The 19,533-nt window shown below is 33.6% G+C and overlaps 1 protein-coding gene across 1 annotated transcript; it reads right to left on the minus strand.

The window, feature by feature from the left end:
- Positions 1-9,293: 9,293 nt before the first annotated feature.
- On the minus strand, positions 9,294-11,081 carry LOC141659726 (uncharacterized). The gene is made up of 2 exons (XM_074466655.1): positions 10,396-11,081; positions 9,294-10,293 (listed from the first exon to the last, which is right to left on the minus strand). Exons 1-2 carry the CDS (start codon positions 11,079-11,081, stop codon positions 9,294-9,296), a joined length of 1,686 nt encoding a protein of 561 aa, XP_074322756.1.
- Between the last annotated feature and the right edge of the window lie 8,452 nt (positions 11,082-19,533).

The following is a 19,533-nucleotide window of genomic DNA, read 5'->3' on the forward strand; positions in this document are numbered from 1 at the left end:
ACTCGCATATGTATATAGCAAAAAAAAATTCTCTTTCTTTAGAGGCAGAACAATCAGGTTGCATGAAAAAAAAATTAATTACAAGATCTGGATCCAATTTACCATAATAGCCTATATAGGTAAATTACAATGAGTTTCAAATATCAGCTGTGACAGTTTAATGTTTCCAACTTCACAACACAATACTATAACTTCACAAAGAACACTACAATAATGATTAATTCACAATACGACAACACAATCCACAAAGCACCCTACGGGTCTTAAAAACAAGCAAAGTACGCATTGATTAATTCTTGAGAACATCCAAAGAAAAAATATGATAACTACTTTGATTCCAAGAGGTCCAGTTATCTCCCAATACTGCAATATTGATCAAAGTAAACACTACAAGATACATTTCACTTGTTTCATACCCCCCCCAGACTGTAAAACCTCTTTACTTTGCAGTGGCTTTATTACCCCTTTTGTGACTTCTTGTATAAACCTTTATATTTTGTGGTGATTGTTGATGCATTTTGTGACGTCTCATATAAACCTTCAGAGTTGGTTTGTCAGTAACGCCATCTTCCATTGACTTGTGAACTAGAGCCCGTGCCTCAGTTTGGGCGATAGTAAGAGCAGCAGATTCATTATTGGTTGGACCATCCTGTATGCAATCACTGAACCTGCAATATATTCAGAATATGTAAAGATTTAATCAATAGAAAAAAGATGTCCAGGCTTGCGAAAGAGCTGCCTAAGGTTGTTATTTGTTTCATCTCAACCAAAAAAATGGACTATTGGCTGAGTTTTTCTTTTGTAACAATTTAAGAGCCAGAAATAAATATATCAAGTTTCTCCCAAGATAACCCGATAACAGTACTGTTGTGAAATTTTAGCATTGATGAGTATTAATGCATTCTTATCAGCGCCAATATTCAGAAGTGCTAAAAACCAGTACTGTAACAATTGGTAACATTTTATAACTTGAACATATACAAAAATTTACTGATTGTAATCTAGATATGGTTACAAATGGCCAAAAAAGTACAAAACTGCTGCTGAGTGACGACCTAGTTCATGTTAAAAGTGTGAAACTGAGGATTTCTATTACTTGATCTGACCTTAATAATAATTTGTCAGAATCACCATCTTCCAATGACTCGTGTACAGTGGATGGTGCCTTAGGTTGAGCAGTTTGAGGCCTTGCCCTTTATTATAATATGTCTCCATTTATCCTGAAAATCCCAATAACATTTAAATTATAAATTGAGATATATTTAAGAAACATACAATCTGAGAGTAAGTATCAGCAATGAAAGAGAGCATGCAAAGTTCATAATACCTGTAGGTCCTTACTTTTACGGAGAACTAACACAGTGCTGAACTCCGGGTCACTGAGAATTTATTTATTTGGACAAATATGTCTATATCAGTATATGTATCCGTAATTGTCAGATTCAGATACGGATAATATCCTCTTTGTTACGGATACGAATGCAAATTTTTCAAACGAATATCAAATTCTTTAGATCTTTTTGATGGTCATATACATAACCTTTAATAATATATATATATATTCAGAAAATCATTAATTTATTATTATTAATGTTAGCATATATAATGATATTACTAAAATTTATTAATATATAAAATTACTGAAAACATATAAAAAGTTCACATGAAAATTTTTAAAAATAATTTCCTAAAAAATTAATTAAAATTAATAACTTTAACTTTAATTTGAACTGTGACCACAATATAGTATTATTGTTATTATTTATTTCAACAATCTATCTATCTTTATCTATGTATCTGTACTATTATATTAAGATAATAATATTAAAAAATTTATTGGTAGTTGTCCGGTCACTCAAATTCAAAGTCATTAAATATTTCAGATCAAATTGACGAGAACTGTTAAATATAATCCTAAAAATTATTAAATTGGGAGGTGTAAGGTTCCAATACCACTAGCAACATATTAAAATTATAATTAACTAATTATATTTATAAAAACAACAGTGCATTACACATGTTATATACTAGTTATCCATAAAAATTCATTATTCTAAAAAGTTAAAAACACTCACGTCATGCATAGGTCATGGGCGAGCCACTATAACTGCATATGAAAAGGATGTAATTTAGTTTCAATGAATAAATTTAGCACAATCTATGCTATTATTGTATTTTTTAAGCAATTCCTTCCTCCACTCCAATTAGTCGATCATTATAATCACACAAGATCTCTATTTTGATTTTATAAATTAGGTCAACTTCTTCGGTTTAGCCAAAGAAGCCCGTTAATCTACTAAACATATAATAAAAAATCAGCTGATATAAGAAGTTATATTAAATCAACAAAACCAAGAACAAATAAGTGATGGATGAGCACCAAAGCGTATTTAAGTTAAAATTGATAAGCAATGACAAGACAAACAAATGTACAACATCAACTTCAAGAAAATGGGTTATAAATAACGGAATAAAATGGTCGTTAATAGTCTTTATTAATTGGAATGATGTCAAAAGCAACGGTCGACCAACTAATGTAGGTATTTTCAAACCGGGTTAATATTGAACCAACGGTTGCAAATAATTGTCATTGAGGAGAAACATAGTCGGTTGTTCTAACAGACGAGCTTCTTGATATTTGGCCCAATACGCCATGTTGGTAAACCATATCAGATATATTACCAACTAACTGACCTATATTTGGATAGCAAAAGGTCGGTCAAAAATGTTAAAGTATTTACGACCAATTTTAAGTTGTAATTAGACACAAAAAGTTGGTTCGTTATATTCACTATACCATAAATGGCCTACAGCAACACCAAGAAAATGTTACAACAGGCCCAAAAAAGTGTTACCACAGCCAGAAAAAGGCCTAAGGTAACATAAAAATTAAGTTGCTTTTTTTCGAGTTACCTTTGGCCCCTAAGGTAACATTACTTTTGCCCTGCTGTAACATTCACTTTTATGTTACAATAGCTGTCAAAGGTAACATTAATCTATGTCTATAGTATCACAATATGTATGTTACCTTTGGACTCAGAATTTCAAAAAAAAATGGGGCCCACATGTAGGGCCCACTGGTGGGCCCCATTTTGGGGCCCTATTTGTTTGCAAAGGTAACATACATAATGTGATACTATAGACATAATTTAATGTTACCTTTGATGCATATTGTAACAGTAATGTTTTGTATTATACCAATTTCTTTGTAACATTTTTAGTACCTAATGTAACATATTTTTCAAAAAAAAAATTGACAGGAATGGTTTGTAAATTCAACATGCCATAAAATCTGTTTTTCATCCAAGTCAACCAAATAAACAATTTCAACCAAACTCCATATCAGTTTTCACAAACCCCCACCAAATACTGCGGTTTCACACAATTCACCAACTCCACATACTCCACATACTCCAAAGAACAATTACTTAGTCTAGGACGATAAATAAACATCCAAAAGCTAGTACGATAACACTTGTTACTAGTACGCAAAATAAGATATGTAAAAAGGTGCACATCTGAAATCTAAAGTCCAGAGCCTCCGGTAACTGGTGTGAGGTAATTGTCATTATCGCTGGTTGTGCTGAAATCTTGATGGTTGATTGTGATGCCTGGATTTGCGTCGGCTATTTTCTTAAGTAACCAGGCCATATTCTCCTGCACCTTCTTGTTGACTTGCATATCCACTTCTTCTTGTACCTTCTTTGTCATCGATGCCTCGACTTCACTCACCAGAGTCTGCTTTATCTTTCCTGCCAACTCCTGTACATAAGTATTTGTCGAACCAGCAGTACTGGAGTAACCTTTTGCAGCATCAGGACATCTTCCATGGAGCCAAGATGGCCCATGTTTTTTTCCATCAGAAAGTAGTTCCTCGTTGGGATCTTCGCTCGTACTGATTTTTTCCTTAATCTTTTTCTACATACCAGAAAAACAAACGAACACTTGGTCACACAATAATTTAAATGTTTCACTAACTAATTTCAAAATAACCGAATAATTTAATCCAATTAAATTCACAATTAGTAATCATTAAATAAAAATGCATGCAGGTACATAAATAAAACTTCTAAACACCAAATAAATCATAAAACACAACTAATTAACCATCTTGCGACATTAATGGATATTCAGAAGCACTAAGATTAATAAAAAACACTTACAATCTTGTTTTTTATTTCTTCAGTGTTGGTCTTATACTCACGACCATCAGTACGCTCACGAGTCTCAACAAAAACCTCTGCTTCACGTGGTGGACGCTGATTCTTTGCCTTTTTTTTCTGACAAAAATGAACAAGTTAGCCAAAAGAAATATAGAAATTAATTTCTAGATATATAGTAATATATGTAACCAGAAGGCTGCCCACATTCATATATTTACGTAACAACTAGCTTATTGAGGTTAATATGCGTAATTGAGATTCTGGCCATACCATATTGTTTCGAATTTGTGCGAAAGTCTTTGGACCAGTAGTGTGTGTGTCTGTATACTGACATCGACTTCTTGCATTTGTCGCTGCTCTTTCTACAAAAATGTGAAATAACTTTATGTCACTTAGATCAAATATAAATACATAATTAAATATGAAAGTGCAAGGGGAATTAGAAAACCTTAATGCTTTCATCATTCCAGTACTCCAGCAACATCTTGAAACTCTCAAGGGGAATATCAGTTGGCCTATTTTCCATCCGTTCTTCATCAGTTTCAAATGCTTTATAATGCGCCTTCTTAATTCGGCTCTTACGTGTCTTCCAAGATGACTGAATGGTTTTCAACACCCATGTTTCACATTCATCAGGTATAATGTATCTTTGCTGGAAAAAGTCAACAAAATAAAGAACACAAGTACAGTTAATCAAAGGTAATGTTGCAGAAAAATAAATCACGATAATTAAACAATGTATGTGATACCTTGACATAATTCCACAGTGTATTTTTCAAAGTTTTCGGAACATCACGCCAAGAAACATAGGTAAATGACACGCATCGCTTTGCGAGTGTCCCCAAGAAGTTACTAAGTTCAGAAATTACTTTGTCCTCATCTGAAACGGGCTGGAACCTTTAATTCATCTGAAGGACAACTCGATGGTCCATATTTTTGGTATGAACCCTATCCATCCTCGTCGGTCCTCTCAGCCTTATAGGAACTTCAACTACATATGAGCAAAAATTACTTGCAGGAAAATCAAACAAAGTAGGAATATTATAATAAATTTGATTATATTTATGGGTGTTTTTCTAATATGTCGTATTTCAAAGATTGGTCTATAAAGATGTCTTATTTTTAGTTTTTATTTTTTTAATGGGTGTCTTTATAATAAGCAGCCCTTATTTTTAAAATGATAAATATAGATAACGCATACCTTGGATTCTGGACACTCTAAAGGACCTACTGTCATAAAGAATACATTAATTCTCATGGGGGTTGTGTTTTAATAATTATATAAAACACAAATAACAATTAACAGCATTATAGATTACATATGCTAATTAAATTTGTGCAAGAAGTTTTATATCTATCACATAATTAACCATGGTTAACTTCACAATTTCATTAACTTAAATGACATAAATAACCTTATGCCAATTAACCTCAATTATAAGTAATTTACTAAACTGATGCAAATTAATCAATTATGGAAAATATATGAATGTGGGTAGCCTCAAAGTGAGTATTCTTTAAGGGGCCTTAAAGGAATAATTCCTTTATAAATAATCAGTTTATGTAATCATAAATAAAGGAAAGAAGATACCTGCTTCCTCCTCTTCTTCAATATCCGGAAAAACATTATCTTCAACAAGATTTTCTGTAGCAGTCTTTGTAGTTGCAGTTGTACTTGGAGAAATTTTCGATTTCGCTGCAGCTGCTTCCTTTTGGCGCTTTCGCATAGCCCAAAAAGCCTCCATTGAACCATTTGCTTCAATTGACGGTAGCTGAATCAGAGGTTCTGCAGGTTCCATATGTGATAATGACTGATTTTCCTTCTCAGTAGCATCCTTGGTTCCTTCCTTCTGTGATATAACAGTATTGGCTCGTGACCGTGTTGTTGGTCCACGTCCAATAAGCACCTTGCTTTTCTCAGTTTTCCCTCTCTGAAACATAAATCATGTAAAACTCAATGTTTGTGTATATATGAATTACAACTATCAACCCCGATGAAACATTTGGGGAAGAATTTAGAAAATGTGAAAATGATAGCTTTATGACATTTATGACATACCTTTTCAGTTCCTGATCCACCATCCTTACTAGCAGCCTTCCTTTGAGTTCCCGATCCACCATCCTCAAGATCCACAGCTGGATCATATTCCTCATCGCTCCCCTCTTGCACTTGCTTCTTTTTTTTGGATTTATCTTTTAAGATTGAGTTTCTCACTTCAGAAGAGAGTGTAGGAAGATTGAGGGCAAAAAATACTTCATTGTTCCTCTTTACTGTGACAGCTCTCAGTTTTTCATACTCCGTTAGAGGAGGTGGAGGGGGTAGTTTCTGCAATTTCACATAAATTCATGTTAATATAGGTATGACGGAATTACTGGATTAATAAAGGGGTTACATACATGTACTTACATGTACTTAAACAACAATAATCTAACAAGAAAATTATAGGTATTACTGAATTATATGCTAACCTCCAGTTCATTTTCTCCCATACGCTCATCTTCATGAGTATCATGTAAACTCAACTTCCTCCTAACACTTGGAGGAGTTTCACAATCATCACCATCAGTGATTTCCTGCACTCTAGAAAGCCGTGGTGACTTCCGAGTACCCTCTAGAGGAAAGTTCTTTGAGTTCCTCTTCCCAGCCTTATCAACTTGGTTTGCCTTCTTATTCATCTTCTGTTGCTGTAGTTGATGAGTGGTTACAAACTGCCGCTTGACTTGCTTTTTAGCTATAAAGACATAAAAATAATAATTATGAGTTTGAATAAAATCTAAATATAGTAACACCTATATATTTCTGATGCCCCTACAATTAAGGTATATTTCTGAAATGAAATTAATATATTACCTGCTAAGATATCCTTTCTTGGCCGTATTATTACAAATGGCTGCATCTGATCCATTGGTTCGATAGTGCTATCAACGACATTGTCAAGATAAAAATCAACATTTTCACCGTCTGCAGCTCCTGCAGTTAATGAACACAAGTCCACATCATTGGACACCAACTGCCACCCCCCCCTGCTTATCACCTTTTCTCATATAAATCCCTCCAATTTCTGAATATTCAAGGTCATCCTTGACATAATCCATCAATACAGGGTACGAAAACCTATCTACTTCGACATTCCTTATAATCAGTTCTTTACCACCGACATACCGTGTAGGCTGAAACTCACCCTGGTGGTACAACCTGAGATTTATGTATGCCATCCTACAAAAAATTGAGAAAGTATAATTAGATGAAATCATTAAAATAATCTGAGACATGGCACTTAAATAAAAAACACTTAAAAATAAACACTTAAAAGAAACATTAAAAGAGCAGTATGCAAGTCAATAAATTTAATAATGCTCTAAATTAAGAAGCGATCGCATAAAGAGCAGGGCAGATTTAAAACTAACAGAACATTATATTAAGAACAAGTTAATTAATTAAAAGAAAATACATTAAAACATGATAAATTAGGCAATTAAGAAGTCACTTCATTAACAGTTGATACATCAGAAACTAGGCCCTTGATAGTTACATATTTCGAATTACAAATTTAAGTAGTTTCTTCGTTTATTCTAGCCTTGATGGGGACTTGTCGTGTTGGGACATCATCTCTGCACCAGTTAATATCCGTGTCTATTTCTAGAGGAACACTAGTGTGTAAATCATGTAAAACTGGATCCCCGGCTTCTTCATTTGCATTTTCAGCTTCGACATCGCACCAATCCCTTGGCAATTTCTTTATAACATTATACATCATCTTTTCAGTAGGATCTTCTACGTAGAAGACTTGCTGCACCTGTGAAGCTAGCACATATGGATCAGACTTCTGACATAATCTGTTAAAATTAACTCGAGTTAAACCATATAGATCTTTCTCTTCCTTATACCAACAACACTTGAACACCACTACAGAAAATTCTCCCCAATAATCAACTTCAAAATCTCTTCAATTGCTCCGTAGTAATTGACATCGCCGACCAGTGGATTTTGATCTTTTGAACTAGCAAAGCTAGTAGTCAAAGCAGTTAGAAATACCCCACTATTTTGGGTTGTACATTTAGCATCTCGGTACTTTGTATGGAATCGATATCCGTTAAGTACATAACCACTATACTTCTTCGCTGATTGATTAGGGCCCATTGCAAGCACTTCCAATTCCTTTGAAATGTTATCTTTTTTTCCGACCTCCCCTTCAATCCATTTCCAAAAATCTTCAGAATGTTCTCTCTCACGATTGTATCTTTTTGACTTGGCTTGTCCTTCTATTAAGATTCGATGCTCCCTACAATAATTACCTAGTTAAAAATCAAGACAAAACAGGTTCTAATTCTATAACAGTTTTTCACAATTAGTAGCTAGAATCTTACTCGATTAAACTATCAATTTCTTTATTCCCGCAGTTGAATAGAATATAACGATGAATAGCCATCCATTCAACTTCAACTAAATTCACAGCCTTTCCATCTTTATTTCTGCGTGAACCAATAGGAAATTCTACTTTTTCTGGAAAACTTTCAAATTTTGCAGCCTTGGTAAATTTTGATCCTCCATGGCCACCCAAGAATCTTGAACAAAATATCAAGCATTCTTCGGCCAGGTAACCCTCGGCGATACATCCCTCTGGTTTAGATCTATTCCGCACATAAGATTTCAATTTATTTAAATAGCGCTCAATTGGCCACATGCTTCGAACATGGGCCGGTCCACCAAATACAATTTCTTGGCACAAGTGAATCAAAAGGTGGACCATCACATCAAAAAAAGCCTGAATGAATATAGTCTCAAATTGACAAATAATTTCAATTATTTCTGTTTGCAGCCTCTTAAGATCACTTAAGTCGATGACTTTACTCCAAATACCTCTTAAGAAGGCCCCTAATCTGATAAAAGGGACTGCAACCTCCGGTTTCAAAGATTTCTTCACTGCAAATTGTAATAAGTAGTGCATGAAAAAGTGAGCATCATGACTCTTATAGCCAGATACCTTTCTCTCCTTCATGTGCACACACCGGCTGATATTAGAGGCACTTCCATATGGGAATTTAGCATTTTTAAGGACAGAGCAGAATAAATCTTTCTCTTCATTTGTCATGTCGAATATCGCAGCCCTTATTTCAAGGTGTTTCCCGTCACTTGATAGAACAGGATGGAGGACCTTTCTGATGCCAAGTTCTTGCAAATCTAGGCGAGCTGCTATATGGTCTTTTGTTTTTTCCAGCAATATTGAGCAATGTGCCAAGTACTTTATCACACACATTCTTCTCGATGTGCATAACATCAAGGTTATGTCGAGAAACATTGTGCTTCCAGTAAGGCAGATCAAAGAATATTGATTTTTTCTTGAAAGGCGAATTCGACTTAATCTTATTTTTTTGGCGCTTTCTTTTCTTCTCTGGTTTCTTCCCCCCAAAATGATTTACAAATCCTGCCAATAATTCTTCAATGTCTGTTCCAGTTAGAACCTCTGGACAACCTCTCAATTCAATTTGACCATTAAATTTTCTTTTATCAAGCCTCCATGGGTGTTCGGGATGGAGAAATCTCCTATGGTCCATGTAACACATTTTCCGACTATGTTTTAGGTACATAGAGGATGTTTCATAATTGCAAACTGGAAAAGCTAGTCTTCCTTTTGTGCTCCATCCAGATAGCATTGCTAGCCCGGGAAAATCACTGATTGTCCAAAGTAAAGAAGCGCGCAAGTTGAAAGTATGGTCAGTAAGGGCATCATAAGTCTCAATGCCTACTTCCCACAGCTCATTCAGTTCAGCAATTAAAGGTTGCATGAAGACATCTATATTATTCTTCGGAGACTCGGGACCAGATATGAGTGTCGAGAGAATTAGATTCTCTTGCTTCATACACAGCCAGGGGGGAATGTTGTAGTTAACCAAAATAATTGGCCAAGTATTATGACTTATGTTCATAGTACAAAAAGGATTGAAACCATCAGCGGCTAGGCCCAATCTGATGTTTCTGTTCTCGGATGAAAATTGAGGATAACGAGCATCCAATGCCTTCCAAGCCTCTGCATCAGCGGGATGTCGAAGTTTGCCGTCCTTTTTTCGACCTTTTGCATGCCATAACATCAGTTCTGATAACTCTTTGCTCATAAACATGCGTTGCAACCTTTTTTGAGTGGAAAGTAGCGCATCACGTTTGCCGGGACCTTGTGAATTAACTTCTTCCCATTATTGTCCACGGCGCCTTTTTTTTTCCACTACGACCCACCTTGAAGCACCGCAAGTTTTACAATTTTCTTCTTTTTCATTTTCAGCCCAAAACAGCATACAATTATTGGGGCAGGCGTGTATCCTTTGATAATCGAGCCCTAAATCTTTAATAACATTCTTTGACGCATTAAAAGACAAAGGAATGTGTGCTTCTGGAAAAGCATCTTTTATCAGCTCTAATAAATCCCCGAAACCCGACTCCGAAATCCCATGAATGCACTTTAAAGAGTACAGCCTAATGATAAAACTTAAGCGGGAAAATTTTTTGCAGCCCGGATATAAGGGCTGCTTTCCTTCTTCAAGATGGCCATAAAATTTTTTGGCATCATCATTCGGTCCAGTAGTATCATTAGTACGATGGAATATCTCGTCCAAATTATCTCCGAAGGTAAAGGAATCTTCAAAACCCATATTTTCTGCCCGTTCAATATCTATCCTATGATCTTTGCTCGAAACCTCACAAATCCAATTCGCATACAATGGACAAGGGCCATGACAAATAAGATGATCATAAATAAGATCTTGAGTATGCCACTTGCCATTTCTACAATTCTTGCAAGGGCACAACATTTCATCGCCTACGGAAAATTTGGGAAATGCATTTTCTAAAAAATCCTTTATCCCCTTAATGTAAGGTGTACTGTATTTTGGAAGGGTTATCCATTGACTTAGATCATCGTCCATCACTACAGAAAACAGGACAATAATGTTATATTCCTAAAAGAAAACAACGTAGTCGTGAAATCATACACCCATATTGGTTATACGTTCTAACAACACAACGCAGCCGTGAAGCCCTAAGCAGACCGAGGTAATATTTTATGTTCTCATTTTCATTGGTTGTACATACTAATAACGACACAACCGTGAAACCCTAAACCCATATTAGATATGCGTACTAATAACAACGCAGAAGTGAAATCCTAAACCAATATTATAGATTATATGTATTAATAACAATACAGCATAACAACGCAGCCCTGAAATCGTAAATCCATATTAGATTATACGTATCGAATCCATGTTATATGACCATGAATATACATGTGCATACACCCATTTCCGTATTATCCCACTCCTCCTACCTACCGAACTGTGACAGTTGATGTTAACAAAAATTTAAATACTCGTAAAGGGTTGAAACTCTCAGGAATAAAGGTCAAATTAACATAAATGTAAATACTCATAAATAATTGCATTATAGATACAACAGATATCTACTTACACAATCAATTATATCCACTTGACTATGATGATTTACATGTAAGTTATAACTAAAGCCTAACATGAAAATCAACCGGATAAAAAGCAAATATCGAGAAACAAATTTAATACAAAAATCACACTTACAGATCTACAAAAATAAAAAACCCCAATTCCAATTAAAATTACACAAAAACATGCATGTAACATACATATACATGTATAAAATACACAAAAAACACGCATGTAACAAATTAGAGAAGAAACTAACAGAAATAGAGGTGTGCGAGAGAGAGGAGAGGAGAGATAGGAGATCGAGAGATACGGAGAGTATGGAGGATCACAAAAATCAGACGTAGAGCGACCCCACATCGATCCGGAGAGAGCTTTGGAGAAAGACGGAGTTGAGATAGAGGGGGAGGCGAGAGAGGAGGATCGATGAGATTGAGAGAGATTGTAGTACCTTAATGCTGAACGAAAGTGATTTGAAACCCCAAATTAAGAAAACCCTAGCTCCAATTGTGACCGCTTCTCCAAAAGCGTGGGACTAGCTTCGCCAAAATGATTACCCAAATTAGAAAACCCTAGCTCGAGAGAGGAATGAAAGAGGAATAAGCTACTAAGGACGAGGAGGAAATTGGAGAGATAGAGTGAGAGAATGAGGGAGGAATTGAAATTAGAGGGGGAGAATTAATTTGTCTGAAATTTTAGCGCTTCTCAAAAAATTTGAGCCCGCCTGAAAAAAGCCCAGCTATTTCATCTCTTTTTTTAAAAAAATTAAGTTTTAATTGTCTTTAAATTTTTTATTGATAAAAATTTATCAATTATTAATTAATACAATTTATAAATTTTTTTAAAAAAAATATTTTATCAATCTTAACTAATATTATATTTTTTGCTTAATTATATTATAAAAATTGATTAATTTTCATGTCAAATAATTATATATATTTAATTGTTTGTAAAATATACTACTTTTTTATCCAATAATACCCTATTGTAACATATATTGCCCCATGTTACTCGTATGTAACACTTTGAAGCTATAGTAACATGTTTTAAAGGCCATGGTAACATCAAAAATACTACGTTGCGGTAGGCTAAGATGAGCATACCTAAGGTAACATAATTTTGTAACATGCATGATTAAACCATTGCGATAGGCCATCTATGGTGTAGTGAATTATTCATGCATGTATAACTTTAAAAATCGTACATGAGTTTTTAGATTGTGGCTTCAAAATTTTATTATATTTTATAATTTTACTTCAATTTGTTATTTGTAAATTTTACAAGTTATTTAAATGTAGTGTATGAAAATGTAAAGAATTGAAAACGAATATATCATGACAACAATGGTTGATATTTTACTTACGAAATAATTAAGTGTTTAATTTTGGAAATGTAAAAAATTTCTAAAATTAAATGACCAAGAAAAATGTATTAAAAATATTTAAGTGATTAGTAATAATTTATTATGTATAAATATGTATAAACTTTATTCGAGCCGAATCTAGTTAACGAGTTCGAGTCGAATCCGAACGATCAGAGTTAAACAAGCCTAGTCCGATCTGAACAGACAAAAAATTCGGCTTGACTTGTTTACTCATCCGAGCTCATTTTTATATTTAAGATTCGACTCGTTTCAAAAAACGAACATAATCAAGTTTACTTAAATAAATCAATTCCAAATTTTATTCACAAACGACTCTATTTATTCGCAAGCCTATAAGTTAATTTGTACACTGATTTTCTTCTTTTCTGCTCTAACTATCCATATAAAAATACTCGAAACTAGAAGACCCACCCGGTGAACTTACCGAGCTCCCCAACTAGGGGATGTAATCGAGCCGAACCTATGTCGAACACTGTCAGCTCAGTTTTGAACTCGATTTAAATAGTTAGGACTCGAGTTCGAACTCGAGTTCGAAGTCGAGTGTTAATATCAAACTCAAAATTTGCCCTCGTAAAAAGTTTGATAGGCTTGAGTTCGGTTCGAAAACTCGAATAATTTTCAGCAATTCTAGCAAAAACTTGAAATATTATAGGTTCGGCTCGAGTTCTATTCTATTATATATAAAAAATATTAAATAAAATACTAAAATATTTATATTAAAATATATTGAAATAGAAAAATTAAAAATAATAGAATCATAGTAAATCTCGCGAATCATATGAGCCGAATTAATTTAAAATTCGAGCTCAGTTCAGTAATAATTCTAAAACTTCAATACGAGCTCAGCTCAAACTATTATCAAACAAATTTTAAATATTTAACATGCCATCAAACACATTACTCATCAAATTCTATTCAAAGTATGTGACACACGTGTGAGTTGAACGGGGTGGGCATGACACTACATGCATTTGTTGACCAAAAACACCTACCCGTGTGTATCGGGAACCGACGTTGCTTCCATGAAGCATCCTTTACATCCATATAATATATGCATGTAAATACGTACTCTTTCGACTAATCCTAATTTAATTACTCAAATCCAAAAATAACTCGGTTGTCACCATCCTTTATTGGGCCCTAGCCGGCTATTTTACCATTCTTTCTCCCCCACGCCCCCCCTCTCATTCTCTTGCAACACGATCTCTCCAGCCCATTTCTCCCTCCCTTATATCACACACACAACAACTATCTGTATCCACTCATTCTCCAAATCAATATAACTTTCACATATAATATTTTACACAACCACAAAAAATGGGCTGGTCAGATTCAGAGATAAGGTATGCAACAAGCACCCAGACCACCGTCAACAACCAGGAGTTTGTTCTTGTTGTCTCCGGGAAAAACTCAACCATCTCTCTTTATTCTCAGATCCCTCACGTAACAAGATCAGAACTTTAGTTGCTGTTTCATCTCTTTCAGCTTCTTCTGGTTCCATGTCTCCGGTTCATCAAAATCACCACCACCGTCACCGCCGTCATGCTTCTACCGGGGGGTCTCTAGGGTTTATTATAACTAATACAGGAGGGCTCAAGAAGAGTAGATCTATTGCTTTTATTGCAAGCAACCCGTTAGAAGAGCATGAGGAGCGGAGGCATAATAGTAAAGGAGGGTTTTGGAAGAAGTTGATTAGATCAACTGGGAAAGGAACTAAGAAAGTTTTGTTGCATTCAAGAACTGTTAGACAAAAATCTCAAGATGATCTTCATCAGTTTTAGATTCATTATTACATTATACAGACACACACTTCAATGTATCTATCGTTTTCTATCTTCTATATATGTAGATAATATTCAGGTACCCTAGACTTTGATTCATCATCAATAAAACAGATGAAAATTCATTCATGCTTCTGCATATTATATCTCTTCTGTTCTTATTATAAACAATCCGGGATGTAAATTACATATTATATCTCTTTTGTTCTTATGTTCTTATTGTAAACAATCCGGGATGTAAATTATAGAAAATTGAAAAATCGCTCCCTTTTTTGTACACAATTTTTCTTTTCATTAAATTATTTATAGATAATTTCAATCCAGATTGTATGGGAGTCTTAAATATAATTTGTATTCAGATTTTTTATAATCACCTCAGGTCAAAAGTATTCAAATATTAATGTAGATAGTTATAAATTTACTGCTAAAAAATAGACCTATACATAGGTGGTCTCAGTGCAAAGCGTTCAATTGCACTAGATCTAAGGAGCCGAAAATTTTAAGTTGTTCTTTATATTTATAATAGATGCACGGTTATTTTCTAAAATTTTTTATACATCATGTAAATAAAATGTCTTTAGAAGAAATTTTGAAAAAATGAAGATAAAATTTCTCTCCAACAAACTCCTTGTTCCTCTCTATGTCACTGGGAGCTTCGAATTATTCCTCATTTTTAGGAGTGAATACCCCCTCCTTAACTATATTATGATATTTTCTACCCGTCTATTTAATATAAATGACTTTAATGAGTGAAAAGATAGATGGATAGTGAGTTTAAGGAGAATTGAGAAGATGTTTGATTTTGCCTTCTAAATAATTAGGAGCTCATTTTTTATATTATTTGTAATAAAAATGCAAGGAGATGCTGGAGTTACTCTTAGTTGTTTTATTTTTTGTAAATGTTGTATAATATCTAGCGTATATTAAATAAAATTGATTACTTATCAATGTATATTATTTTTATACAAGACATTACCAAATTAAACAAAGTTTCTAATATATCTCAACTAAGCAAAATAATATATATATATATATATATATATATATATAGGGGGCTACTCTAATATAAACCAATTTTAAAATGGAAACTAGAAATCAAAATTTTTTTAACAAAATTATTTCGAAATATAACATATATGGTATGCAAATCGATCGTTGAGAGATGTAGAAAAATACAGTGAAATCGGATTTTAAAAAAAAGTTACGGTTTGACGGGAAAAAATCAAATTAAAAACGGAGGGGAAAAACTGAAATTGGGGGTGGGAGGGTGTAGAGTAGTTGGGTGAGGTGCTTTTAAATGGTCATTAGATTAGTTTGATCTAATGGTTGAGATTAGTTCTATGTTTCTATTTTAAATTTGGTTTGTATTTGATCATTCCCCTGTATATATATATATATATATATATATATTATATATATATATATATATATATATATTCTTGTTTGTGTTTTATAATTTATATTTAATGAATGAATATAAACAGGGTAGTCAGTGTACGTTTAAAACGAAACGATTAAACTTAATCTATAGAATGTCGTTAGTATGTTTACAAAGAAAAAACTAAAAATTAACATATATGTTAAATATAGTTAACCAAAAATTTTGAATTTTATTTAAATAAACTATATGTACCGGTCTATATTATTATTGACTTCACTACTAACTTACAATTAACTTACTCAATTTAAAAAGATAAAAAATGTATAACTGAAGTTAGAATGACTTGCAATCATAATATATAATAATGTAAAATTTACATTACTGTTAATATAAAAGTTGATTTTAATGAAAAATGTTAGTTTTTGAAATTCAAAATATGGGAAAATGTTAGTTTTTATTTACACTAGTGTTAACTGAAAGGATATCTTCGATAATTATTTATTTTGGTATTTGTACGATTAAACATAAAATTAAGAACACATAGATCCTCTCTATTAGGACATGAATTTAATTGATCCAAATCAAAGTCAAAGAGTCAAACTAGCAAAATCATTTCTTTCAAACATATAAAAAGAGATATTCTAGTTTTGCAAAATATCAAAATTATATCTTTATGGAATATATCTCTAAGGTAATATGATCAAAGAAGAATATCAAGATATGATATTTCTTAGATCTGTGTTGCAACAGTGATATGGCAACATGCTCGAATAAGGAATATATCTGAAATATTCTTTAGAGGTCTCGTGCTATATCAAAAATATTTAACTCTTCGCTCAAAAATAAATTCTCACATCAAAAAGAGTTTTATTCAAAGTTTATTAATATTCATGGTTGGAATATTAATATCTAGTTCTGCAACTCATCAATGTATATTTACAGTAATGTTCTCCTGTTTCGTAAAATCAGCATTTATCGGAGAAAATTATTCAAAAATACTCAAACACATTTCCTATCATCCAAATATATTATATATATTAGGAAATATATTTTAAGTATTTATTCAAGTCAAAAATTTGTTCAAAAGATCCATCTCCTTCATTTCAAGACAAATGATATTTTTACTCGGAAGAAAAGACTGATTGTTCAGTTTCATTTTAGATAAAATACTTTCACATGCTATAATGACTTGAAATTTGGTATGGATCATTTAAATGATTTTCTAAGTATGGTAAAAATTTCGTAACATTTAAAGAATTTTGTCCGAGGCACAAAAATCGAGGCAGTTGGTCCCACAGTTGACCACGTTTGACCTAGTTACCATTGACCAAGGTTGACCAAAACTTGCAGGACATCATTTTATATTATTTAAGTAATTATCATTTTTTTATGGTATTTATTTAGGAGTTTATAAGGTGGTCATAATTAATGGTGTTTAATCCTTAATTAAGTGATTAAACAATGATTAAAAGAAAAATGAAAATATATATTTATTCAAATAAATCAGCTTAGTTTTTGAACCCATAAAGTTGGTTATCTCATATGGAAAGTTGCAAAGAAACACACTTTGCTTTCCATGTCATCAATCCAAGTGACATACATCATCAACCATCCATTTTCCTCAAATCTCCACCATTCAATCCACCCAACTTCTCCTATAAATAAACCCCAACCTCAACCCATTTTCTTCAAGCTAAAGAGTCACAAAATTTCTGGGTTTTTTTTAAGAAGTTCTTCTCTTCATCTCTTTCAAATTCTATACACACACTTCTTCTCAAAAACTTTCTACCTCTTCTCTATATACACATATATAAGGTTTTTGAAACCCAAGCTTAGCTTCACCCAACCAAGCTTTATCCCACCAAGTGAGCTCATCCACTACCACTTTCCGGCCTCCCGAAGGGCTTCCCGAGTTCAACAAAAGTTCTAAAATCCGGCCGAACCTCCAGCGAATTTTTTCAGCGAACTTTTCCGACCATTCTTCAAAAGTGGTAACTTTTAGCTTCTTAATTGAGTTCTTTTTATTTGAGTTTTGTACTTAATTTCTCTACTTCATCTTAAGCTATAATACAAGATGTGACGGCCTCAACCCCGGAGTCAGGAGTTGACGTCATCAATAACAATAATAATAAACATAATATAATCCAAATCATTAATTATACATAACCACGACCCCTTTACCAAGACCTTTTCCAGGTTTAAGTATGATTTAGGTTAAACTATTATAAAACCGACTTACAACGAACCATCCTGACGCCACTAACTTAATAAGCAACTCAATAGACCATCTTTGGTACAACACAACTACCTCAGAGGAGCCTGACACGGAAGAAACTGGAACCCTGCCCTAACTATCGCGGAAGAATCTCCTAGGCATCTGCAATACATATATAAAACATTCTGCAAGGATGAGCAATTTCTTGCTCAGCAGCACCACTATATGAATAACAAGTAAAACAGTTTAAAGTAAAGCAGTTAGAGGAACGGAATTCATAACTTGCCAGAAACATGTAAAACAGGTATAAACTGGATATCAAAACTAGCATGCTCTGTAAAACAAAATCAACTGTCGTGTGCTGTGCATAAATACCAGAGTTCAATTTTAGCATTCTATTTTCATTTTCAAACCTTCTGTTCCATTACAGGAACCATTAAACCATTTGTCCCGTTATGGGGACCCAAAACCATTTGTTCCATTACTGGAACCTCAATTACTTGTTCCGTTACTGGAACCACAAAATCATCTGTCCCATTACGGGGACCACCAAACTATTCGTTCCGTTACGGTAACCATTAAACCAAAATCAGATATAAAAGTTGATGAATTCTAGGGACAACTGATCAGTCTATCCCACCACAATTTGTTCCGGAACTCAGAGACTAGCTAGGTCTCTGTCATGCTGGACTAAATGGCCTACCAATGCGTGCATCCGACTTAGCCTCTTACGCAACCATGCTGGGCCGTTACCTAATAACGGGCCTCTTACGCCACTGACCATCCAATATCTGATTCATTTGTATCCAGTTTCCAAAATCATTTACACCTATCTCTTTTTAAATGATTACGGCACACATTCTAAAAAAATCCCTTTTTAATTTTAATCACAATCTAGAGATAGGCATTTTTAGAAGTTACTTTTTCCCCAAAACATCATTTAGTAAAACATATTTAAATACGAGGAATACGTAACTTAAAACGTTCTGTTCCAGTACATAATTTAATTCAACAACTATTCATATATATACTGAACTGTAAAAGATTAGTTCAGGGGTACTTGCCTTGCATAGCTTTACCACTATTATGATTGACCTTGGACTAACTTGGACACTCGGCTTTATCGCCTTACTATCAGACTATCCTGGATCCGACTTCAA

The sequence above is a fragment of the Apium graveolens genome, chromosome 5 (assembly GCF_009905375.1).
Source record: "Apium graveolens cultivar Ventura chromosome 5, ASM990537v1, whole genome shotgun sequence".
Classification (NCBI taxonomy): Eukaryota; Viridiplantae; Streptophyta; class Magnoliopsida; order Apiales; family Apiaceae; genus Apium; species Apium graveolens.

Bases quoted from the DNA above. Each gene is read 5' to 3' on its own strand.
- LOC141659726 (XM_074466655.1), bottom strand. From the start codon at position 11,081: ATGGACGATGATCTAAGTCAATGGATAACCCTTCCAAAATACAGTACA. The intron at 10,294-10,395 runs GTGGGTCGTAGT...CACTCAAAAAAG, and splicing joins AAAACTTGCGGTGCTTCAAG to GTTGCAACGCATGTTTATGA.